This window comes from Schistocerca cancellata, chromosome 8, assembly GCF_023864275.1.
Source record: "Schistocerca cancellata isolate TAMUIC-IGC-003103 chromosome 8, iqSchCanc2.1, whole genome shotgun sequence".
NCBI classification, from domain to species: Eukaryota; Metazoa; Arthropoda; class Insecta; order Orthoptera; family Acrididae; genus Schistocerca; species Schistocerca cancellata.
In genome coordinates, this window is record NC_064633.1 from 494,853,659 (window position 1) to 494,875,170 (window position 21,512).

Below are 21,512 nucleotides of genomic sequence, written 5' to 3' on the forward strand. Positions count from 1 at the left end.
AATGTCTAGAGTACATCAGAATTACCAGCTCTTGAACTGCGATAATATCAGCTTCATTAATGTTAGTTTGTGTTTTTCCAAAGAAACATATTTTTCAGTGCTGTAAGTGCTATATGGATTATTTCCATCTTGCACTATACCCTGTTAGGTACCACCAAACAGCTGCTATGACACATTGCACACTGGATTTTTGCTACTGGAACTTAGTCCGTTTCTCAGGGAGGGGAGTGACAGGTTGGAGAAGGTTAAAAGGAAATGGAAGGTGAGAGTAACCCACATCTCAGGATGAGGGAAGATAAAGTGAAGGGTAAGATATCAGAGTGAGAGAGAAAAGATAGTACAGTTGGTAAGCACTGTCCCAACATGACTGGTTTAAAGCAAAAATACATAAACCACAGCATGGGGTGCCAAGCTGAGAGTGACACCAGAGGTATCACTACTTTGTTAACATTACTGAACAGGGTGTACTGCAGTTAATAGTGGCCACTTGGGTGCTAAGTGGAAAGGGGGGGGGTGCAAGGTGGTACCCAGGTGCTTATCAGAATTAATAGAGAAAACTGACAAGAGTTAAAGTATATGAGGGGTGAAAGAGAGAGGGAGCAGTGGGTGTCAGATGATAAGTCACTTGTGTGGAAAAAGTTATCAAACTGTGTGCCAGCTTCAGTCAAGAGGTGATGACAGAGTGAGAGGTAAAAATGGATTAGAGGAAGAGAAATTGGTACAATTAATTTTTCTGTCATAGTTATTAATTCCACTATTCATCTCTCTTCCTCGTAATCTATCTTTTCTTCTCACTCTGTTCATATCTGTTGTAGTTAGAGGCTGGCACAGCAGTTACCCATGCACCATCTGTGGCTTATTTACTGATGTGTACTCAATCATCATTGTCTGCCCAGATCCTCACTATAGGTGAGTTCTTTTCATTCTGAGTGACCTGCCCTTCCTTTTATTGTTAAGGCATTCCCAGTTTCTCTCTCTCCTCCCTGAGGAAGGAACTAATAGATGTGGAAATGAGGATTGAGTGTATTGTCCTTCTATGTGTCTATTGGTAATACTATATATTTTACATCTTGAAAGTAAGTACTTGACTGAAAATTGAATTGTTTTATTCCTCCTGATTGAAGTTCACTTTTAGTAGGGTGTATACAACAATGCCCCCCACCCCCATGAACCATGGACCTTGCCATAGGTGGGAAGGATCGCAAGCCTCAGTGACACTGATAGCCGTACCATAGGTGCAACCACAATTGAGGGGTATCTGTTGAGAAGCCAGACAAACGTGTGGTTTCTGAAGAGGGGCAGAAGTCTTTTCAGTAGTTGCAGGGGCAACAGTGTGGATGATTTGATTGATCTGGACTTGCAATATTAACCAAAACGGCCTTGCTGTGCTGGTACTGTGAACGGCTGATAGCAAGGGTAAACTACAGCCGTAATTTTTCCCGAGGGCATGCAGCTTTACTATATGGTTAAAATGATGGTGGCATCCTCCTTGGGTAAAATATTTGGGAGGTAAAATAGTCCCCCATTCGGATCTCTGGACAGGGACTATTCAGGAGGATACTGTTATAAGGAGAAACAAAACCAGCCTTCTGTGGATCAAAGTGTGGAATGTCAGATCCCTTAATCAGACAGGTTAGAAAATTTTAAAAAGGGAAATGGATAGGTTAAAGTTATATATAGTGGGAATTAGTGAAGTTTGGTGGCAGGAACAAGACTTTTGATCAGGTGAATACAGGGTTTTAAATACAAAATCAAATAGGGGTAATGAATAAAAAAATAGCTCGGTTAAGCTACTACGAACACCATAGTGAACGCATTACTGTAGCCAAGATAGACCCGAAGCCCCCTCCTACCACAGTAGTAAAAGTATATATGCCAACTAGCTATGCAGATGACAAAGAGATTGAAGAAACATATGATGAGATAAAAGAAATTATTCAGATAGTGAAGGGAGACTAAAATTTAATAGTCATGGGGACTGGAATTTGATAGTAGGAAAAGGAAGAGAAGGAAAAGTAGTAGGTGAATATGGAATGGGGGTAAGGAATGAAAGAGGAAGCAGTCTGGTAGAATTTTGCACAGAGCATAACTTAATCATAGCTAACAATTTGTTCAAGAATCATGAAAGAAGTTTGTTATACATGGAAGAAGCCTGGAGATACTGGAAGGTCTCAGATAAATTATATAATGGTAAGACAGAGATTTAGGAACCAGGTTTTAAATTGTAAGACATTTCCAGGGGCAGATGTGGACTCTTGACAACAATCTATTGGCTATGAACTGTAGATTAAAACTGAAGAAACTGCAAAAAGGTGGGAATTTAAGGAGATGGGACCTGGATAAACTGAAAGAACCAGAGGTTGTAGAGAGCTTCAGGGTTAATGTTAGGGAACAATAGACAAGAATGGGAGAAAGAAATACAGTAGAAGAAGAATGGGTAGCTTTGAGGGATGAAATAGTGAAGGTAGCAGAGGATCAAGTAGGTAAAAAGATGAGGGCTGGTAGAAATCCTTAGGTAACAGAAGAGATATTGAATTTGATTGATGAAAGGAGAAAATATAGAAATGCTGTAAATGAAGCAGGAAAAAAGGAATACAAATGTGTCAAAAATGAGATTGACAGGAAGTGCAAAATGGCTAAGCATGGATGGCTAGAGGACAAATGTAAGGATGTAGTCATATATCACTAGGGGTAAGATAGATACTGCCTACAGGAAAATTAAAGAGAAAAACTTATGAATATCAAGAGCTCAGATAAAAACCCATACTAAGCAAAGTAGGGAAAGCAGAAAGGTGTAAGGAGTATATAGAAGGTCTACACAAGAGCGATGTACTTCGGGGCAATATCATGGAGATAGAAGAAATGGGAGATATGATACTGCGTGAAGAGTTTGACAGAACACTGAAAGACCTAAGTTGAAACAAGGCCCTGAGAGTGGAGGACATTCCCTTAGAACTACTGATAGCCTTGAGAGATCCAGCCATGACAAAACTCTACTGTCTGGTGAACAAGATGTATGAGACAGGCTAAATACCCTCAGTCTTCAAGAAGAGTATAATAATTCCAATCCCAAAGAAAGCAGGTGTTGACAGGTATGAAAATTACCGAACTATCAGTTTAATAAGCCATGGCTGCAAAATACTAACACGAATTCTTTACAGATGAATGGAAAAACTGGCAGATGCCGACATGGGGAAAATCAGTTTGGATTCCGTAGAAATGTTGGAACATGTGAGGCAATACTGATCCTACAACTTATCTTAGAAAATAGATTAACAAAAGGCAAACCTACAATTCTAGTATTTGTAGACTTAGAGAAAGCTTTTGACAGTGTTGACTGGAATACTCTTTCAAATTCTGAAGGTGGCAGGGGCAAATTCAGGGAGTGAAACCAGATGAGTAGAGAGCATGAAAGGGAAGCAGTGGTTGGGAAGGGAGTGACAAAAGGTTGTAGCCTGTCCCCAATGGTATTCAATCTGTGTATTGAGCAAGCAGTAAAGGAAACAAAAGAAAAATTCAGTTTAGGAATTAAAATCCACGGAGAACAAATAAAAACTTTGAGGTTTGATGGTGACATTGTAATTCTGTCAGAGACAGCAAAGGACCTGGAAGAGCAATGGAACGGAATGGGCAGTGTCTTGAAAGGAGGATATAAGATGGGCATCAGCAAAAGCAAAATGAGGATAATGCAATGTAATCGAATTAAATCAGTTAATGCTGAGGGAATTAGATTAGCATATGAGACACTTTAAGTAGTAAAAGAGTTTTGCTATTTGGGAACAAAATAACTGATGGTCGAAGTAGAGAGGATATAAAATTTGGACTGGTCATGCCAAGGAATGTGTTTCTGAAGAAGAGAAGTTTGTTAATATTGAGTATAGATTTAAGTGTCAGGAAGTCAATTCTGAAATTATTTGTATGGAGTGTAGCCATGTATGGAAGTGAAACATGGACAATAAATAGTTTAGACAAGAAGAGAATAGAAATTTTCAAAATGTGGTGCTACAGAAGAATGCTGAAGATTAGATGGGTAGATCATGTAACTAATGAGGTGGTACTGAATAGAATTGGGGAGAAGAGGAATTTGCAGCACTTGATTAGAAGAAGGGATCGGTTGGTAGGACATATTCTGAGGCATCAAGGGATCACCAATTTAGTATTGGAGGGCAGTGTGGAGGGTAAAAGTCAGAGAGGGAGACAAAGAGATGAATACACTAAGCAGATTCAGAAGGATGTAGGTTGCAGTAGGTACTGGGAGATGAAGTAGCTTGCACTGGATAGGGTAGCATGGAGAGATGCATCAAAGCAGTCTCTGGACTGAAGACCACAACAACATCATACATTTAATGTACACTGTGACATTCATTTATCCAGATTATATGGTGATGTATGTGCGTGTTGTAAAGGTCACCAATCTCATATATTGTCATCAGAGTATGCCGGTTATACAAATAAATTTCTTAAAGGTTTGTACAGTGTGTTATACTTCACAGTATACGACCCTTGCAAGCCACACCAGGTTGTGTTAGTATTACTGAAACTAATAGTGGAAAAAGTAAAATAATATTGCATGTATGTATTGTTTTTTTTTCCCAAGTACATGGAAGCTGCACTGCACAAAATATGCAGATCGATCTCTCTCTCAGTGTAGATAGATATCCAAAATAATTGGCATTTCTTTCCATTCTATGATTCCACAGATGAAATACAGCTAGCATATTCCAAGAGATTTAGATATAGATTGAAAAGTTCCTCATTAGAAGTTGAGAAACTAAATTTTCAGTCGTGCATAAACAGGCTGAAAACAAAAGGAATCTTCTTCATTTCATCATTTATATATTTAATGTTCTGATAGAATTTTTTTGTTCTGTTTTAGAGGAGGATATATTTTTAATTGTAGTTTCTAAGTGTGAGTGTGGATCTGGGTTATATCAGCTTATTCCCCAAAACCACCTTCCACTTCTTTACAAGGTGACTTGGAATTTGCAGCCACTCTTCTTTACTGAATAGCCGGCTGCTGGAAACCCTCTTGACTTCTTCTGTAGAATTACGCGAGGCACGGGAATTTTTAGACTCTTTCTACTTATTTCAAAAGTAGACATACAACTTTACTTTTCAGCTAAAGATGTATTTGACCTCTGTACACAATAAAAATTTCGCTTTTCAGATGAATATGTAATTTCCTGTAAGTCTCTCGTACTGTCGGATGTTAGAAACAAATTGAGTTACAGTTAAAAGAAAGTTGGCTTGCATACCATGACCTTTCTTAACATGAATCATAAAATGAGTCCTGCCTTTAACAAGGTTGTGTCAAGAGTCAACAAGAGTACTTTTTTTTTTTAAACTGTTCTTGTTGTAATAACAATAGTCATTGACACAATAAGCACAGAGCTGCATATAAACTCCGTGGTTTTTCTTTACACACTCACTAAGACATCTGTGGATTGGCCGACAGGTACTTGTTGGTGCCATCCGACCGCCGCGTCTATACTTTCTTCCCGCGACTGATTTTAACCCCCCCCCCCCCCCCAAAAAAAAAAAAAAAAACACACACACACACACACACACACACACACACACACACACACACACACACACACACACAACGCACAGTAGGTAGGATTCTACCATCCCACACTCATATCCAGAATATCATGTGTTCGAGATGGTAGAGGGCTGAGAAACTCTCGAATCATTTTAAGTTGTATCATGTGGTTCCTCATAAAAATTGCTTTAGATTAATTTGAGTTTTAGTACTCCTGCTTTAGAATTAAAGGATCTTCTCATATGTGAGTATGGATATTGAGGAGTACACGAGTACAGGAAGACCTAATTATATCAGCAGTCATCTTATGCTATGTCGTTTGTTACCTTTTTCACAAACGAAGTATCATAGCCAGTTGTTTACTAGCCACTATTTTAAAAAGTGTTAGTGAAAGTCCATTTTGTGTGATGTTCTTAGTGTTGTTGTTTATAGCAACAGTATACAGGTGGTGAGTACCTTTCTTTTATGTTTCTGCATTAATGTTTGTGGTTTTGTTTCCACCTTTGTCAAATTTGTGGATTTTATGGCTGGAAAGAAAGATTAGTTGATGTGAGAAGCTTTTACCTTGCAACGCAATGCTTTTTCACAGTTCAAGCATTAGACTAAAAATTACAGTACTAGACACAAGATGGATCTGGAAGAAATTGTAGATTTGCATTGAAAAGAAGCATACGAAACATTACCAAAGAAACATTATAACCCTTCTCAGCTGACTTGAGGGATGTTGTCTGCTCAGTGAGCTCTTGTCATTAGACACTGGGATAAAAATGCAAGAAACAGTGAAATTGCTGATTTTTGTGACAAATTAATTAGTGTGTTGGGGTTATTTGCATATCATGTTCTTAAAATGGTAAACAATAGTAGATTTGTTCTGTTTCTTATACTTGCAGTGTAATTCCAATTACTTAAAACTCTTATACTTGACTGACTAGGTGTTTTGTTTCTTTCTTTATCAGCACGCACTTCAGCATAGTTGGTTTGACTTGTGAACTACAAGTCACTACTAATATAGTTTCTTCTAGTCTGCAAGATGTCATCCAAATACCTGGTATGGATTGTGATAATCTCTCTATGTAATCATGTTTAGCCAGTTTGTGTTGTTTTTTTTTTTCTGTGGTTGTGGGAGATTAGAATGCAGTGTATGTTGTCTGTGTAGTGCTTTGCACCGACTGCTCGCAAATTTGAAAAATGTGCTTGCAACTATCCGCCGTGACATTACTGGTTGGAGGAAATGTACTTCTGTTAACACCAAACTCTGTGTGGTGTAGAATTTTATTTTCTTAAAAATAAACATTGTGTGACACAGAGATGTAATAAGTGTGTGTGTGTGTGTGTGTGTGTGTGTGTGTGTGTGTGTGTGTGTGGACAGTGTTAATAGCAGTTCTGTTGACAGCCAAGTTTTAATCAATCAATTTTGTTGCTAAGTTTTTTTAAGTATCTGTTTGAGATGCTTCGATTTTTGAATTAATCACTTTGTCCTGTGTGAATAATATGTAAGTACTCGACAGGAATTGTTTACAGTTTGTGTATTTAATTTAATCTTGTAAGTTAATGTTATATTTGAAATATGTAAAAACAATAGTTTATGAGACAGATATTAGAGTTAATATTGGAGTATCCATTTAACGAGAGATAAGAGGAAATCTGGTATTACTGGAAGGATGAGTAAATCTTTGGTTTTTGTTAGAGTAAGTATTTAATGAAAAATTTTCAGTGAGCAACTGGATTAGTGTGGCAAACATCTAGAGCAATATGTGATCATTTGATACATATCAGTAGGCAGGAGATCTCTTATTTTATAAATCTGTCTCCTTCCTCATACCATACACTGGCATAAGTCATGTAATTTTGGCAAGGAGGTGGCATGGCAGAACATAGGTCACACATGAATGCAGTTACACTGCAGGGAGTTCACAACTCTTTTGCGAGTATGTGCATGGTGAGCATGATTCCTGTCCTCTGTCCCCACATCTCCAGCCTGTGCCGCAATGATACTCTTGACTATATTTTTCCTAGACTTCTTCTCTGGGACAGATTCCCAGCTGACAGCGTAGCTTACTTGTAGGACTTAGTTTATAGCTTTTCTCACACTTTCGCTTTATTTTACACCGCATGTTTTGGTTAACAAATGTTTGGTCCCCACATATGGATTTGACCTCCATCCTTTCAAAATTATTTTACAAAATGTGCTGGGAAGGTTGTCAATACCCAGTGTGGTAGCTGGTAGTCTATCTGCTTATGCTAATGAGTAGGTCCCTCCCATCTGGGGGGCAACAGGATTCCTGGCACTGGTGATTGTGCCATATGGTATTTGATATGAGTGGGTGGCACCAATGGGGAGAGCCCTTGTTTGGAGTAGTAGGCATCATGACATATATTTGGCATCGTGACACAACCAAAGTTGTAGTTTGGCTCCAGCAGACTCCTCAGACAAACCACAGTTCACTGCAGATCATTATGACCCTAGATACTTTACGTCCTTGGCCATGTCGTACGGAGGAGAACAAAACCAAGTGACTTGCACTCTCATAGACACTTGCTCCTTTCAGTTCCTGGCACCCGCCAGGGGGCTGATGGTTCTTCTGTGAGTTTGTGTGTGGTGCACACAGGGCCCCAAGCTATTGCAGCTCATTCTTCATTCCCTAGCTGCTTTTCCTTCTCCCTGCCCCTTTCCCTCCCTATCCCTGCTCCTTCCCCGTTGCCACCTCCTTCCCCTCACTCGGTGTTCTGCTTTATGTCGACCTGGCTATTCCCCATGTTTCCTGTATTGGTTTCAATTTTGTTCCTTTTGCTGATTCTTTCACCCTTTCACCCTTTTGGCGTTTCGGTCCCCACTTGAGGTTTGACCTCCACTTCAAAATTGCCTGTTTTTTGTATGAGCCATACGGGGAAGAACTCCCTTCGTAGCATCTACGCTGTGAATTCCTCTCTCCTCTCCCTTCCCCACTGTAGCTCCCTTCCACCCTGCTAGGTCACCAGAATGTGTAGCCAGTCCGTGTGGTGGGGGCTGTTATGTAGCCATATGGCTAAGTCCCCTGACAACACAGGGCTCACACTACTGATACCTGAGCTGTTCCCTCCCCGTGTATGCCAAGGAGTGGTTGCTCGTCTTCTTAGAGCATCGGAACCTCCAGCCACAGCCGCCGTGCCAGATGGCCCTTACTGTGGCTAGGTGGCGCCCGTGGGGAGAGCCCCTGGTTGGTGGGTGGTATCAGGGCAGATGCTTGGTATATGAAGCGTATCAAGCTGCAAAAATCTGGCCGTTCTCACATGGCAGTCTCTTCGAATGGTGAAGGATCCTTAAATGCTGCTCGTATGACCCGGCAGCCTTCCCTTCCCTGGCTACCCCATGGGAGAAAGGCCAGGCTCGCCATCTTAGGCTGAAACCTTTTCCCCGTTACCTTGTCTGTACTAGGACGGATGGGGACACATTCACTGCCTCAAAGCCATTGTTTCTCGTGGGAAATATAAAGGACAAGTTTGGTGAAGTGGAGTATATTAGTAAGATAAGGTCGGGCACCCTGTTGATCAAAGCAGCTTATACCACCCAGTCGGCAGCTCTTTGTGCCTGTGATCATCTTGGCAACGTCCCAGTGTCTCTCACTCCTCACTAATCTCTGAATATGGTCCAGGGAGTCATTTGTCATAGGGACCTCACCCAGCAAACTGATGAGGAACTCTGGGCTAACCTGGAGCGGCGTGGCGTTAATTTTGTTCAACGTGTGCAGAAGGGTCACAAAGACAACTGCACCAATATTGGCGCCTTCGTCCTGGCTTTTGAGGGGGTACCCTCCCAGAGAAGGTCAAGGTTATGTGCTACATATGTGATGTGAAGCCATACACCCTCCATCTATACGGAGGTTTCGGTGCTTGCGTTTTGGGCATGTGTCTTCCCGCTGTACAGTGGACCCTTCGTGTTGTGACTGTGGCCAACCCGTCCATGACGGAACCTCTTGTGTTCTGCCATCTGTGTGTGTCAATTGTGTTGACTGCCACTTCCCTCGCTCACTGGATTGTCCGTCTTACAAGAGAGAAAAGAAGATACAAGAATATGTGGCCCTGGATCGCCTGTCTTACACTGAGGCTCACCAAAAGTATGAGTGACTCCATCCGGTGTCACTATCTTCGACTTAAGCCTCTGTTACTTCATTTCCTCCTCCTCCTCCTCCTCCTCCTCCTCCTCCTCCTCCCCCCCCCCCCCCCCTCGTCCTTACCCCAGCACCTCCCTTGCTGTTCCCACGACCTCCCCTTAGGAAGTCATCCCCCAGCCCCAGCCAAAGAAGTGCCCCCTTCTTCGGCATCTGCCGGTGATTGGGCTGCCTCCCGGGAAATCTCTTCCTGGCATTTCTCAGGCCAGAAGACTGTTACCACCACTCGGCCACGAGGCGCTCCATCTGTGGGCCCCAAGGTCACCCGCTCTCTTTCGGTTCCCTATCTTGCAGACACCTGAACCCCCTGTGTCGTGTCCTCCTCCACCTCAGAAAGAGAAGAAGAAGAAGAAGAAGAAGAAGAAACATAAATCCCAAGAGAAGGCATCTCCGGTGCCCCCGGAGGTGCCAACTCCCCTCTCGCAACCTGAGTCGTGACACCTCATTTATGGATGTCAGCCCATCCTTGGCGGTGACAACTGCTGACCACGTGACCTGACCTTGTCCTTGACTCTTTCACGCCTACCTGGGACTCGCGCCACACGATCATCTAGTGGAACTGCAATGGCTACTATTGTCACATACCGGAAATGCAACATCTTGTCTCCCCTTATTTTGCGTTCTGTCTTGTTCTCCAAGAAATGCATTTCCGTGACTACCAATCTCCCACTTTACGTGGTTATCGGGTGTTCTGTCACTACCAGGCTGGCCCTGGAATAGCATCTGGTGGGCTCTGCACTTTGGTTCTCTGCGATGTCCTTAGTGCCTGGATCCCCCTACGAACCATCTTGGAAGTGATAGTGGTTAGAGTGCAAATGACTCCTACAATCACCATTTGCAATGTCTACCTCCCTCCAGGTAGGCCAGTTGCTTATGTTGCACTATATACCTTACTTCAGCAACTCCCGCCCCCGTTTCTCTTTTGGTGATTTCAATGCTCACAATCCACTGTGGGGGGAGTGTTACATTGATGGCTCAGGGTATCCTAATCGACCAACTTATCACGGACTTCAATTTGTCTCCCCTCAGCAATGGTTCCCCAACTCACTTCAGTGCTGCTCATGGCACCTTCTCTGCTATTGATCTCGCGATCTCATCCCCTGCCTTCGTGGCTTCCCTACATTGGGCACCCCGTGATGACCTTTGTGACAGTGACCACTTCCTAGTGACACTCTTTCCCCTGCTGCTGCCAGGCAGACAGGCCCCCATGTTGGGCATTCCGCAGGGCCAGTTGGCCTTTATACATGTCTGCTGTCCGCTTTGACACCTCCCTCTCAAATTCCATTAATGTAGTCATGCAAGGCATTTCTGCCACTCTTCTTCATACTGCTGGCACTGCTGTTCCCCTATCCGCAGGTCACCCTTGTCATCGGTCGGTACCGTTGTGGACCAAGGGTGTCGCAGTCGCTGTCCAGGACCGCTGACGGGTGCTGCAGCAATTTAAGCAACATCCCTCCCAGACCAACCTCCTCACTTTTAAGTGTTTTCATGCTAAGGCTCATTACATTATTAAGTGGAATAAAAAGGAATGCTGGGAGCACTATGTTTCCTCCCTGGGGACATATGCCTCTTTATCGCAGTTTTGGTCAAAGGTCCATAACGTTCTGGGTTGCCAGCAACAGTCAAGTGTCCAGGGTCTGAATATCTAAGGAGCTCTGTGCACTGATCCATTGGTCCTCGCAGAACACCTTGAGACACACTTTGTGATGGCATCGTCGTCTGCTTCCTGTCTTTTTGCAGCAGAAACGCAGAGTTGAACAGACCCCCCTCCATTTCATCCTGCACCACGTTGAGCCCTACAATGCTCCTTTCACTTAATGGGAATTGGTGCAGGCTCTTAACTCTTCACGAGACACAGACACAGGGCCAGACCCCAATCAGTCAGATGTTTTAACGCTTTGACGTTCCCCAGAGGCAACAGCTCCTCAGAGCCTTCAATCCCATCTGGATCACAGGTGCTTTTCCATCATGGTGGCAAGACAGTATAGTTATCCCTGTCCTTAATCCTGGGAAAATCACATCGTCTCTCGACAGCTATCGCCCCATTAGCCATACAAATGTGCTTTGTAAACTACTTGAAAGGATCGTCAACTCCAGATTATGTTGGGTACTCGAATCTCGGGGCTTTTTGTCACCGTATCAGTGTGGCTTCTGGGCAGGGTGATATCCAACTGACCATTTACTCAGATTGGAATCAGCCATCTGACAGGCTTTTACTCACCGCTGGCACCTTGTCACAGTGTTCTTTGACCTACATAAGGCGTATGACATGGCTTGGTGCTATCACATTTTAGTTACCCTCTGTGACTGGGGATTCCGTGGTCCCCTTCAGATTGTTATCCATGAGTTTTTATCTTACTGGCTCTTCCAGGTTCGAGTTGGCACTCCTCAGATTAAAGAGAATGGTATCCCATAGGGTTCTGTGCTAAGTGTCACACTCTTCCTCATCGCCTTAAATGGGCTTGTGACATCTGTTGGGCCTCCGGTTACCCCGGTGTTGTACATTGACGATTTTTGCATCTGGTGCAGCTCCCACTCAATGGCATCTGCTGAGCGCCAGCTCCAAGGCACCATCTGATGGGGCCTCTGCATGGGCCACTGCCCATGGCTTCCAGTTTTCCTCCTCCATTACATGGGTTATGCATTTTTGTCGTCGACCCACAGTACACTCTGATCCAGAACTTTATTTAGGCAACCAGCTCCTTGATGTTATAACACAGTCCTGTTTCTTTGGCCTTATTCTTTGATAACAAGCTGACATGGCTGCCCCACATTAGTCACCTAAAGACTACAGGCATGTGGAAGCTTAATGGTCTCTGCTTCCTGGCCCACACATCTTTGAGTGCAGACCGTTCCACTCTTCCCCATCTTTACCATGCTCTGGTTTTGTCCAGGCTCGATTATGGTAGTCAGGTTTATGGCTCAGCAGCTCCTTCCACTCTGAAACTTCTTGACCCTGTCCATCATTGTGGGGTGTGCCTGCCTGGCTATTGGTGCCTTTCGCACTAGTCCTGTCGATAGTCTCCTCACAGAAGCAGGGATTGCCCCTCTACACATCCAAAGGAGCTGACTCCTTGTTTCTTACGCAGTCGCTATTTGCCAATTCACTGACCGTCTTGTATAACCTGTGGGATTGTCGGTTGGCATGCATCTCGCTACCCTCTGCCGAAATCTCCATCTGCACTCGCTGGACTGTGCCCCGTGTCTTTCCTACTGTAACCCCCCACCCCCGAACCTCCCCTCCCCCCCCTCTAGCAAGCCCCCCCCCCACACCTGGATGGTACCCAGACCATGGATTAGGACCGCTCTCTTCCAGGGTCCTAAGGTCTCTGTTGCTCTTATGGTTTATGGATGCCTTGTATCTGCCATCCTTGCAGAGTTCTTTACACTGATGGTTCTAAGATGTGGGATACGCTTTCACATCTCCTAGCAGCTTTGAGCACCATTTGTTGCCAGGATCATGTAGTGTATTTACAGCAGAGCTTCTAGTCATTTAAAGGGCCCTCCTTTTTGTTTCTCAGGCCTCTCTCCATAGGGTGTTAATTTGTTCAGACTCCATGAGCAGCCTTCAAGCTATCGATCGATGCTACTCTCGTCACTCCTTCGTCTCTGCCATCCATGACCTTCTCACTGCCCTTGAGCATGTCGCCTGTTCAGTAGTCTTTCTCTGGGTCCCGAGTCATGTGGGAGTCCCGGGGAATGATTGGCTGACCATTTGGCAAGAGAAGCGGATACTTACCCCCTTTTCCTTTCAAGATTCTAGCTGCGGATATGCGGATCTATGTCAAATCTCTCTTTGCCCAACAGTGGAATGCCATCTGGAGTGCTACTACTCATTGTAATAAACTCCACACAATCAAGGAGTCTACTGCAGTTGGGGGCACTTCTTTCTGTCCCTCTCAGGAGTAGTCCACTGTTTTATGTGGCTTACGCATTGGCTCACCCATTGTTTCCTCCTATGTAACGACCCACCCCCACAATGTGGTTGTGGTGCCAGACTGACAATATCTCACATATTGGTGGCATGTCCCATTCTTTCGACCATTTGTGCTAAGTCTAGTCTTCCTGCTTCCTCAAATTTAATTTTAGTGGACGCTCCACGGATGGTAGACCTGGTCCTCGGTTTCCTCCATGAAAGTGGTTTTTATTTCCAGATACGAGGTTCTCCTATTGTGTTGCAGCAGGGGTGGGTTGGTTGTGATTGGGACTCATTTTGCAGTCTTCAGTCTGTGACTCCATGATCTGCCCCCCCTTTCCAGTTTTTAGATTTGGTCTCACCTTTTATGCTTATACTATGCATGTTTAATGTTCATTTTTCTATAATTTGACTCCTCTGAGTGAATACATTCACTTTTAGCAGACTCTCTTTCTTATGTAACTCCTTTGGAATCGTGGGACTGATGACCTCGCCGTTTGGTCCCATACTCTCTTTATTAGTCAATAAGTCAGTTCCTGGCATGTACGCAAACAGATAGGTCTTTCTCTCTACTAAGCCACTGTTCTTTTTGGAGAATATTGAAAATATATTTGGTAAACTCTCTTCCCATAACAAATTATGACATGGTTCCATCTTAGTTAAGACAGAAACCCCAGTCATGGGAATTATTCTCATATCAACAACTTGGTGGAGTTCCTGTTACCATAGCACTGTATGACAACCTAAGCTTGGTACAGAGATTAATTTTTCATTGGAACCTAACACTACAAATGGATGAAGAACTATATGAACGCTTGAAGAGGTGGGAGACCCACTTTCTGCGTCATAAACATTGAAGTTTGCCAGTCAAAAGTTTGACACCGGTGTGTTCATCCTCACTTTTGAGAGGGATTTGCTTCCAGGGAAGAGCAAGATCATAAGTCAGATACTGTGATATGAAACTTATTTCTCACCACCTATGAATCACAAGTTGAGCACTTTGTGGATATGTTTTTCCGATGTACTCGCAACCGTATTTGTGGAGACTGTGGCTAGCCGGTTCACAAAAATGTATCGTGTCTGTGTCATTGTGGGAATGACCATACTGCCCGATCCTCGAAGTTCTGATATCAACTTTTGCCACTACTGTGTCTCAATCATTAGTAGTACTTGACGTATTTACTCCCTTGATGTTGACCTCTGGTAGTTGCACAAATTGACATGTGGGCGATATGTCCTACCCTCTTGTGGTTCCTTGATCTTCATTGGCTACTCCCTCGCCAGAGCTATGTCCACAATGCAGGTAACATGAGGTCCGCCATACGTATACAGTAGTATGGTTTGTTGTGTAAGTTATTTCTGATGTACATTAAATAAACTTCAAAAGAAAACTAAATTGTTCATGTATATCAAGCAAGGAGATGCTGGAACTGCCTCCCTTCTTTGTTCAAGCATTTCTGACACCTGCTTAAAAAACTGCTCATTACATTCTGCAGTTTCTTGGCAGCTATTTCTTGACATGATAGTTTTGAAGTTCATCTAAAGCATGTGGATTTGCTTTGTACACTTTCTCTTTTATTCCCCCACCCCAAGACAAAAATTGTATGGGATTAAATCAGGAGAATGAGGGGGTTGTATGTTGTTAGTGATTATTCTAATATTGAAACATCTAATGAATTTCTGTAATGATATGTTTGCTTGTATGTGCTGTCACAACATCCTGCTGAAAGTTCATGAAAGCATATTTTCTCTCAATCAATTGGTCATAAAAAGGCGGCAAAATGTTTCCCATGCACCCCTCACTGTTAACTGTTTTCTGGAAAGAAATGGTCTATTATCCTCTCACAACTAATAGTGCACCACACTCCTATTTTTTGATCATGCAAGAGTTCGTCATGTATTAGTCTTTCCAGAACTCCAGTAATGGTTATTTTGTGAAGTAACATACATACTTAGCTTGAATCATGAATAGTCTGAGTAGAAAGTTAGGTTAGGGCAGTTCCTCTGTCATGCACCATATTCAAAATCCATCCACAAAACTGCATCCTTGTTTGCAGGATCACCCAGATAACTTTTTAGCTACAGGAGTATGAGGTATTTGAGTTTGTAACGAGCTTCCCAACATTGTAACAATTTCATTTTGATAATACAACCTGTAATCCTAATATGAAAAATGTTTCTCATACTTTTTGTGCCAGTGATTGATCCCAGTCTTAAGATAAAACTAATGTTTTGTTATGTACATTAATTACATATGGCAGGTGGTGCAATCATTGGACTGTCAATCCCCCCCCTCGACTATATATTGTCGCAAGTACTTCGTGACACTATGATGCTACATTGAACTTATAAATTGTGCATTGAGGTCTATCCCTTGGTGGTTTAAATCTGTTCCTGTGTTATCATTATCTTACATATCACACCTTTCATCTACTGTCCCTAATAAATTCTCACACCAATTTCTGCTGACAGTGAAAGTGATGGACAGGTTTTCTTTGTCATAAATATTGTCAGCTGTGATAAGTATAGGTCTATTATGCAATATCAGCATAACAATGTGATAGAACCAGAACATTTAGACACACATTTTACAAGTAAATATTGTCCGCAAATATAGCACCTGTTGGAACTTTAACAGTACAGTTTAAATACTCCTTGGAATATGAAATTTTACTCATTATACCTGTTTGCTGGTGGATGACACTAATGTGAAGGAAAAATGGAAAGTAATGGACAGTAATTTTATTACCAAAAAGTTAAATATGTACAAAAAACACAAATTAACTTACATCTTTTACCTACTTTCTTACGTAGTCACAAACATTCTCTACACATTTCTCACAGTGTGGTACCAGTTACAATATGCCCTGCTCATAGAAGTCTGTTTGGTTGGTGTGTAGCCATCTGCAGACTGGTGATTCCACTTCTGCACCTGTCACATAGTGTTTGAGGAATTTCATTATGGGACCAAACAGATGAAAGTCCAGTGACGCACGGTCCGGATGCTATGGTGGATGCTGGAGCACCACCCACCCAGAGTTGGCAATTTTCCTCATGAACAATAGCAGCAATATGGGGGGGGGGGGGGGGGTGAGAATTGTCATGATGTAGTAAGAGTTTTGCTATTTGGGGAGCAAAATAACTGATGATGGTCGAAGTAGAGAGGATATAAAATGTAGACTGGCAATGGCAAGGAAAGCGTTTCTGAAGAAGAGAAATTTGTTAACATCGAGTATAGATTTAAGTGTCAGGAAGTCATTTCTGAAAGTATTTGTATGGAGTGTAGCCATGTATGGAAGTGAAACATGGACGGTAAATAGTTTGGACAAGAAGAGAATAGAAGCTTTTGAAATGTGGTGCTACAGAAGAATGCTGAAGATTAGATGGGTAGATCACGTAACTAATGAGGAAGTATTGAATAGGATTGGGGAGAAGAGAAGTTTGTGGCACAACTTGACCAGAAGAAGGGATCGGTTGGTAGGACATGTTCTGAGGCATCAAGGGATCACCAATTTAGTATTGGAGGGCAGCATGGAGGGTAAAAATTGTAGGGGGAGACCAAGAGATGAATACACTAAGCAGATTCAGAAGGATGTAGGTTGCAGTAGGTACTGGGAGCTGAAGAAGCTTGCACAGGATAGAGTAGCATGGAGAGCTGCATCAAACCAGTCTCGGGACTGAAGACCACAACAACAACAGTTTGACACCATCAGTATTAATGTTGTGGTGTTTGTCACGAAGGGCACTACACAACTTAGAGGTTGCAGCAGTCCAAGTGGTTCTGTGTTCAGCAAAGTCAACCAGTACCACACTGTGTATATTCCAGAATACTGTCGCAAGCACTTTCCTAGCAGATAGTCCTTGAATTTTTTTCCTACTGGGCAACCAGTGTGTGTTTCCACTCTACAGAGGCCTACTTAGTAATGGGCTTACAGTGGTATGCCCATGACTCATCACGAGTGACAATTCCTTTCATAAAGCCACACCCTTCTTTGGAGTAACACGTTAAATGATCCAAGCTTGTCATCATTCATTGGCCCTTGTGGTTGTCAGGTTCTTAGGCACCCAGCGAGCACTAACGTTACAAAATTTCAATATGTCATGAACAGTATCGTCCACTAAACTGTAGAAAATGTTGAACTGCTGTGATAAGGTTCACAGTTGCACATGCTAGTCATTGAAAATTGCTGCCCCAGTGGCTCTGACATTCTGTGGGGTTGCAGCTGTTACTTGCTGCCTGGAGTGTGAGGAATCACTAAGGTTCACACTGCTCTGTTGGAAGAATGCACACCACGCATGCTCCCATGAATTTCACTCTGTTTATGCCCTTTTGCCCACAAATATCGAACTGCACTTCGCTGCACATGACAGGTTGACAACAATAACATGTTCACCATTTCTGTTCTGTAGTTCAGACTTTTATAGTTAGGGCTGCACATGAAAACAAAATACGTGCTGTAGTGCAAACTTCATTCTGTATCATTGTGAAATTACAGCATTCCAGCAGTGACACTAGGGGAGAAAAAATTATTGTGCATGATTTTCCAATCCTCTCTCATATAAATAATAATTAGATGTTATCACCTACATAAAGTATCCTGTGATGAGTGTTGCACTTGTAAATACGACAGACAAAATTTCCTCTGCAAACAATTGCTGTCTGTCTGTGTGATATATATATATATATATATATATATATATATATATATATGAATATAATAGAGGGAAACATTCCACGTGGGAAAAATATATTTAAAAAGAAAGATGATGAGACTTACCCAACAAAAGCGCTGGCAGGTCGATAGACACACAAATAAACACAAACATACACACAAAACTCTAGCTTTCGCAACCAACGGTTGCCTCGTCAGGAAAGAGGGAAGGAGAAGGAAAGACAAAAGGATATGGGTTTTAAGGGAGAGGGTAAGGAGTCATTCCAATCCCGGGAGCGGAAAGACTTACCTTAGGGGGAAAAAAGGACAGGTATACACTCGCGCACACACACACATATCCATCCATACATACAAGACACAAGCAGACATTTGTAAAGGCAAAGAGTTTGAGCCAAACTCTTTGCTCAAACTCTTTGCCTTTACAAATGTCTGCTTGTGTCTTGTATGTATGGATGGATATGTGTGTGTGTGCGAGTGTATACCTGTCCTTTTTTCCCCCTAAGGTAAGTCTTTCCGCTCCCGGGATTGGAATGACTCCATACCCTCTCCCTTAAAACCCATATCCTTTTGTCTTTCCTTCTCCTTCCCTCTTTCCTGACGAGGCAACCGTTGGTTGCGAAAGCTAGAGTTTTGTGTGTATGTTTGTGTTTATTTGTGTGTCTATCGACCTGCCAGCGCTTTTGTTGGGTAAGTCTCATCATCTTTCTTTTTAAATATATATATATATATATATATATATATAGACACACACACAAAAATCTAGCTTTCGCAACCAACGGTTGCCTCGTCAGGAAAGAGGGAAGGAGAAGGGAAGACAAAAGGATATGGGTTGTAAGGGAGAGGGTAAGGAGTCATTCCAATCCCGGGAGCGGAAAGACTTACCTTAGGGGGAAAAAAGGACAGGTATACACTCGCGCACACACACACATATCCATCCGCATGTACACAGCCACAAGCAGACATTTGTAAAGGCAAATGTCTGCTTGTGGCTGTGTATATGCGGATGGATATGTGTGTGTGTGCGAGTGTATACCTGTCCTTTTTTCCCCCTAAGGTAAGTCTTTCCGCTCCCGGGATTGGAATGACTCCTTACCCTCTCCCTTAAAACCCATATCCTTTTGTCTTCCCTTCTCCTTCCCTCTTTCCTGACGAGGCAACCGTTGGTTGCGAAAGCTAGATTTTTGTGTGTATGTTTGTGTTTGTTTGTGTGTCTATCGACCTGCCAGCGCTTTTGTTTGGTAAGTCTCATCATCTTTCTTTTTAAATATATTTTTCCCACGTGGAATGTTTCCCTCTAATATATATATATATATATATATATATATATATATATATATATATATATATATATATATATATATATATATATATGTCTGCTTGTGTCTGTATAAGTGTGGATGGATATGTGTGTGTGTGTGTGTGTGTGTGTGTGTGCGCGCGAGTGTGTACCCGTCCTTTTTTCCCCCTAAGGTAAGTCTTTCCGCTCCCGGGACTGGAATGACTCCTTACCCTCTCCCTTAAAACCCACATCCTTTCGTCTTTCCCTCTCCTTCCCTCTTTCCTGATGAGGCAACAGTTTGTTGCGAAAGCTTGAATTTTGTGTGTATGTTTGTGTTCGTATGTGTGTCTGTCGACCTGCCAGCACTTTCATTTGGTAAGCCAGATCATCTTTGTTTTTAGGTATATTTTTCCTTCGTGGAATGTTTCCTTCTATTATATATATATATATATATATATATATATATATATATATATATATATATATTTAAAAAGAAAGATGATGAGACTTACCCAACAAAAGCGCTGGCAGGTCGATAGACACACAAATAAACACAAACATACACACAAAACTCTAGCTTTCGCAACCAACGGTTGCCTCGTCAGGAAAGAGGGAAGGAGAAGGAAAGACAAAAGGATTGGGTTTTAAGGGAGAGGGTAAGGAGTCATTCCAATCCCGGGAGCGGAAAGACTTACCTTAGGGGGAAAAAAGGACAGGTTTACACTCGCACACACACACATATCCATCCACACATACACAGACACAAGCAGGATGGATATGTGTGTGTGTGCGAGTGTAAACCTGTCCTTTTTTCCCCATATATATATATATATATATATATGTGGAATAATTGATTTTTGGGGGAGGGATAGCAGCAGCACATGAACTTCAAAACTAGTTGCTTTAGTCCTCAAAAATTCTCACAGTACCTTGTAATGTAGGCAGCTGTTCCTGCTTGTATGGAAATACGCAAAACTATAGTACACATCACTTGTTAATGCTATAGATATGAATTAGTATAACATGTCATGGTGTCTGCAGTTGTACCGCATAAATTGTTCATGCATGCTGAATTTAAAGAGAGATCTAGAAATTTTTCCAAAAAGATGATTTTGTGTAGCAGTTTCAAATGGTGTTTGTAACAAATATTTGCATGTGGATATATAAACTATGTCAAAACATGTAACTGGAAGTAGGACTTTCATGTAATTTACAACACTCCACTAAATTTGTTTTCAGGCTGTTCCAGTGGTGGTGGGTGTTGGTGTTGTTATTGTGACTGCAATATTGGCAAAAGTATATTTTAGTCGGAAGAAGTCAAAAGAGCCTTTGATTACTTTAAAAGATCCCACTGTAAAATATGCTTTACCTCTGATCGAGAAGAAAGTTATTAGCCATGATACTAGGAAGTTCCGGTTTGGTCTTCCATCAGAAGAACATATTCTGGGTAGGGTATAAAGTATATGTACTGGTATTAAGACAATACTTTTACAATTAATCATCCTTGAAAGTCCATTTAATGTGCCATTATGAACAGATCACTCCACTAAAGAGTGTTACTCTTCTGTAGGTCTCCCTATTGGCCAACACATACATCTTTCTGCAAAAATTGATGATCAGATTGTTATTCGGTCATACACACCAGTTTCAAGTGATGAAGATAAGGGTTATATGGATCTTGTCATTAAGGTAAGCACCCATAAGTTGTAATTTTTAAGTATACAGTTGTAACACATGGTGTGTGGACTTTGGAACCATTGAAACTTGTTGTTCAACCATGAAATTAGGTTTACTGATGTAGCTGGTCTTATGACAGCACACATCTGCGCTCAGTTTAAGGATGGCGGTTATCTCAGAAACAAATGGTCTTCGGTTATAATGGTCTCTTATCTCCATTTTAACCTTACTGTTAAAACAGATAAGAATAACTGGTTTATTAAATAAACAATTT

The 21,512-nt window shown here is 42.1% G+C and overlaps 1 protein-coding gene across 5 annotated transcripts in view; it reads left to right on the forward strand.

The window, feature by feature from the left end:
• Positions 1–21,512, forward strand: part of LOC126094537 (NADH-cytochrome b5 reductase 2) — a 52,732-nt gene that overhangs the window by 11,974 nt on the left and 19,246 nt on the right. For 4 of the 5 annotated variants that reach the window (XM_049908964.1, XM_049908966.1, XM_049908963.1 and 1 more), the window contains exons 2-4: positions 6,502–6,593; positions 20,801–21,008; positions 21,132–21,250. In XM_049908964.1, the coding sequence (XP_049764921.1) occupies positions 6,576–6,593; positions 20,801–21,008; positions 21,132–21,250 (345 nt within the window). In that variant the 5' untranslated portion in view covers positions 6,502–6,575. The remainder of the gene's footprint in view (positions 1–6,501; positions 6,594–20,800; positions 21,009–21,131; positions 21,251–21,512) is intronic. The other variant, XM_049908962.1, reaches the window with a different exon arrangement.